The 4,232-nt window shown below is 51.1% G+C and overlaps 3 protein-coding genes across 3 annotated transcripts in view; all 3 read left to right on the top strand.

Annotated features, from left to right (window-relative positions):
* EMWEY_00029300 (GTP-binding nuclear protein ran/tc4, putative) overlaps nt 1-202 on the top strand; it is a gene marked incomplete at both ends in the record, with an annotated part of 2,287 nt that extends 2,085 nt beyond the window's left edge. The window contains one exon of the mRNA XM_013478262.1: nt 87-202. Coding sequence (XP_013333716.1) covers nt 87-202 — 116 coding nt within the window. The remainder of the gene's footprint in view (nt 1-86) is intronic.
* A 1,789-nt stretch (nt 203-1,991) lies between these two features.
* On the top strand, nt 1,992-2,984 carry EMWEY_00029290 (hypothetical protein; the record flags this gene model as incomplete). Its single annotated transcript, XM_013478261.1, has 1 exon — nt 1,992-2,984. One exon carries the CDS (start codon nt 1,992-1,994, stop codon nt 2,982-2,984), a length of 993 nt encoding a protein of 330 aa, XP_013333715.1.
* A 1,086-nt stretch (nt 2,985-4,070) lies between these two features.
* Nucleotides 4,071-4,232, top strand: part of EMWEY_00029280 (hypothetical protein, conserved) — a gene marked incomplete at both ends in the record, with an annotated part of 3,055 nt that continues 2,893 nt past the window's right edge. Inside the window, one exon of the mRNA XM_013478260.1 lies at nt 4,071-4,232. This exon is cut by the window's right edge and continues 1,457 nt beyond it. Within this exon, the coding sequence (XP_013333714.1) occupies nt 4,071-4,232 (162 nt within the window).

The following is a 4,232-nucleotide window of genomic DNA, read 5'->3' as shown; positions in this document are numbered from 1 at the left end:
TTTTTTTTTTTTTTTTTTTTTTTTTTTTTTTTTTTTTTTTTTTTTTTTTTTTTTTTTTTTTTTTTTTTTTTTTTTTTTTCTTATAGGTGAGCATGCAAAGGCACCAGAGATTATGATTGATCCTTCCTTAGTGCAGCAAGCAGAGAGAGAATTACAAGAGGCAGTAAATACAGCAATAGAGGACGATGATGACGACCTGTAATTGCTGCTGCTGCTGCAGCAGCAGCAGCAGCAACAGCAGCAAAGACTGCAGCAGCAGGGGCTGCTGCAGAAGAATATGCTGTTGTTGGTGCTGCTGCTGATGATACAGCGGCTGTTGCACCTGTTGCTACAAGCAAGCTGCAGTGCAGCTGGAGTGCAGCAGCTGGAGTGCAGCAGGAGCAGCAGCAGCAGCTGGAGCTGCTGCTGTTGTTCTTGCTGCTGCTGCTGCAGTGGCGCATGCAGCAGGCCCCTGAGCAGCAAACGGCGGGACTGCTTCTCACTGACTGTTAACAAAGAAACTCCTTATCTGTCTTTCTTTCCCCTCTACTACCTGCACATACACCGTGCAATGCTGCAGCAGCTGCAGCAGCAGCAGTTGCAGCAGCTACAGCAGCAGCAGCCTTTATTGAGGTGTATGTGTATGGGTATAGAGCTTGCAACAGACGAACGCATGCGGCATGCGCGGTGACCGTTGATGCAGCAATTTGCTGCTGTTTGCATGCAGCATTGCAGCAACAGCAGCAACAGCAGCAGGCGCAACAGATGCATGCATGCAGGGGAAAGAGGGTATAAAAGGAGTTATCTACTTAAGGTGTCTAGGCATCTTCTTATAAACCCTATATTACCATTAGCTGCTGTCTGCATCTATAGCAGCTGCAGCTGCAGCAGCAGCAGCAGCTTGCTGCGGGTGCCGTTGCTGCCTGTGGGGCCGCTGCTGCTACTGCTGCTGCTGCTCCCCGCTGTTGTATGTTTCTCTGTCTTGTGTCGCTTTTATCTAATTGATGTTCTTCTCCCTACACGCAAAACATTTTGCATGCGCATGCATGCATGCATGCAGTGTATGAAGAAGTACATAAAGGAGGGTTTATGGTTTATGGGGTTAAGAGGAGTACATAATAAGGGTTTAGGGTTTAGGGTTCGCAAGACGAACAAGAGAGGGTTTGGGCTCTATAGACACTCTGTAGTTAGTGCTTAGACCTCATAGGGTTTAGGGTTAGGGTTTAGCACACTTAGTGAAGGGTTTAGGGTTTGCGCCGTTCGTACGCCGCGCGGATAAAGGGTTGGCGCCTCCGTATGGAGGGCTCTTTAGGGTTTAGGGTTTTGAGCTATTGGGGTTTAGAAAACAGGGGCTACATTGACTAGGGCATAAATATATATATATATATATATATATTGTGTGTTGTTAATGTAGACTGTTGTTGCTTCTGATGAGATGGGCAACGCCAGGCAGGCTGTTTCTTTCTTTTATTTTATTTTATTCATTAATTAAATAATAATAAAAATATAAAAATAAATTTATATAAAAGTGCAAACAAAAGCGATTAAACAGCAGTGAGGCGGTCGGATGCTGCTGCTGCCTTGTCTGCACCGCAGAAAGCACAGCTGGAGGCAGGCAGTCCTGCAAAGAGAAAAGTTGGGAATTAATGAATAACTTTTTTTAATTATTTGCAAAAGAAGAAATTATAATTTTATTGGCAAAAAAGAGCAGTTAGAGCTGTTGATTCTGCAGCAACAACGGCGGCGGCAATCTAGTGGCTTGAACGACCATTGGACAGCAGCCTGTGTTGCTGATGTTTTGTGTTGCATGCGTGCATTTTCTTCCTTTATTATATTGAATTAAATCATATTATATACTTAAATTGTCTTTTTTGCCGCAAGATGATAGTGCATATAACCCCTGGGGGCCCTCAGATGGTTAGCCAAGCCGCAGCAACAGGTAGTACCTGCTGGGGCCCCACAGCAGGAGAAGCGACAGCAGCAGACAGCAGTTGTGAGAGGAATAATTCGTCATGGAGCAGCAGCAGGATTCACTGAAGCAGAAGCAGCAGCTGCAGCAGCAACAGGAGCAGCAGCAGCAACAGGAGCAGCAGCAGCCGCAGCAACAGCAACAACAACCGGTGGCGCACACAGACACAGCTCGACTCCTGGAGCAGCGACAAGGAGAGATTTTGGTGCTGCAGCAGCAGCTGAAGGAGCAGCAAGTTATTAGGGAGCGTCATGAGCATCAGTTGGTGCTGCATCAGCAGCAGCAGGAGCAGCTGGACGAATACTGCAAGCTGCTGCAACTGCCCTCACCCTCTCTTGAACTGCTGCAGCAGATGCAGCAGAGGGCACAAAAGCAGCAGGATGAAAACGAGCAGATGCTAGAGCAGGAACAGCGACAGCAGCAGCAGCAACAGCAGGAGCAGCACCAGGGGCAACAGGAGCAACAGGAGCAGCAGCAGCATGGGCAACAGGATCCGCAGCAGCAACTGGGAAAGTTACTGAACCTGCAGCTGCCCAGCACTCAGCAGCAGCAGCAGCAGGAGGATTCGTCGTCAAGTGTCTTGGATGAGCCACCTCAACTGCAGCAGCAGCACCAAGGAGTGCAGCAAGAGCAGCAGCAGCAACAGCAGCAGCAGCAGCAGCAGTTCATTGCTGCACGCTGTCGATCATGCGGCTGCTTAATTCGTCGTTTAATCTGCTCTTGCTGCTGCAGTGCAGCGCTGCAGCAGCGAAAGTGGCGTCTGCCTCTGCTGCAGCAACAGCAGCAGCAGCTGCAGCAGCAGCTGCAGCAGCAGCTCGAGTCGCTGCTGCAGCAACAGTTACACCATAGGAAGCTTTCTAAGAGTCAAGACATGCTTGGAGCAGCAGATGATGAGCCCCAGGAGAAGGAGCAGCAGCTGCTGCACGTGCAGCAGCAGCTGCTGCTGCAGCAGAAGCAGCAGCGAGTGCAGCAGCTGCGGCAGCTGCGGCAGCTAAAAGAGAGACAGCTGGAAGAAGGTTTGTTGCTGCATGCATAAATGCATGCAAGTGGTACCCTCTCCAAACCCTAAACCCTAAACCCTAAACCCGAATTCCCAAACCCTAAACCCTAAACCCTAAATCCCAAACCCTAAACCCTAAAACCCCATCAGCTGCATACGTTGCCAGTGCCTACTCTAGTATAGTCGTGTTGGGTATGACCCCTGCTGCTGCTGCTGCTGCTGCTGTTGCTGCTGTTGCTGCAGCCAACGGAAGATTAAGAAGGGAAAGCAGGCTGCAGATACACCTCAGACCATTGTTGCTGCTGCTGCTGCTACAGTTGTTGCTGATGCTGCTGCTGCTGCTGTGTGCTTCAGCCACGGACACACACGCCTGTTTGCTGCTGCTGCGTCGGCAGCAGCAGCAGAGTCTCTATAGACTTCTTGAGGCAGCAAGCGAATTGGAGAAGAAGGGATACATCAGCAGCAGCAGCAGCAGTAGCTGCTGCTGCAGCAGCACGCTGCAGCAGTTCTGCAGCGCATGGAACTGCGGTCTACCGTCAGCAAGAAACACGGGCCGTGGCACTGCAGCAGCAGCAACAGCAGCAACAACAGCAGCAACAACAGCAGCAGCTACAGCAGCACCAAGAAGGGGACACACGGGAGCTGTAGGAACAGCAGCAACATCAGCAGCAGCAACAGCAACAGCAACATCTGCTGTTGTTGCTGCAGCATCGGTAGTCTCTGCCCGTCTTGCTGCTGCTGGTGATCCCTGGAGTTCTTCGCCATCGGTTGCAGCAGCAGCACGAGCAGCAGCTGTTGCTGCTGCTGCAGCAGCAACAGCAACAACAGCAACAGCAGCGGCAGAGACAACAGAAGCAGCAGAAACACCAACAACATCAACAACAACAGCAGCAACAACAGCAGCAAGCACTAGCAGCAACAGCTACACGACCACAAAACAGCTGCAACAACTGGGCTGCTGCACCGGCTGCTGCACCGGCTGCTGCACCGGCTGCTGCACCTGCTGCACCTGCTGCAGCAAACAGGGAAATGATGCCAACAACAGCGGCAGCAGCACCATCAGCAGCAGCAGCTGCTGCTGCATCAGCTCCTTCTACAACAACTAAAAGGCCCTCGTGGGATATGCAGCAGGGGGAAAGCAGACCTCAAGACACCAGCAGCAGCAGCAGCACCAGCAGCAGCAGCAGCAGCCGTGAATGGGGGATCTACGGCGCTGCTGACACGATCAGCAGCAACATTGCTGCTGATGCAGCTGATTTGGGTGTCTCGTGTGCAGCGCAAGCA

The sequence above is a fragment of the Eimeria maxima genome, genomic scaffold (genome assembly GCF_000499605.1).
Source record: "Eimeria maxima Weybridge genomic scaffold, Emw_scaff344, whole genome shotgun sequence".
Taxonomy (NCBI): domain Eukaryota; phylum Apicomplexa; class Conoidasida; order Eucoccidiorida; family Eimeriidae; genus Eimeria; species Eimeria maxima.
This window is presented reverse-complemented; position numbering and strand designations above follow the sequence as displayed.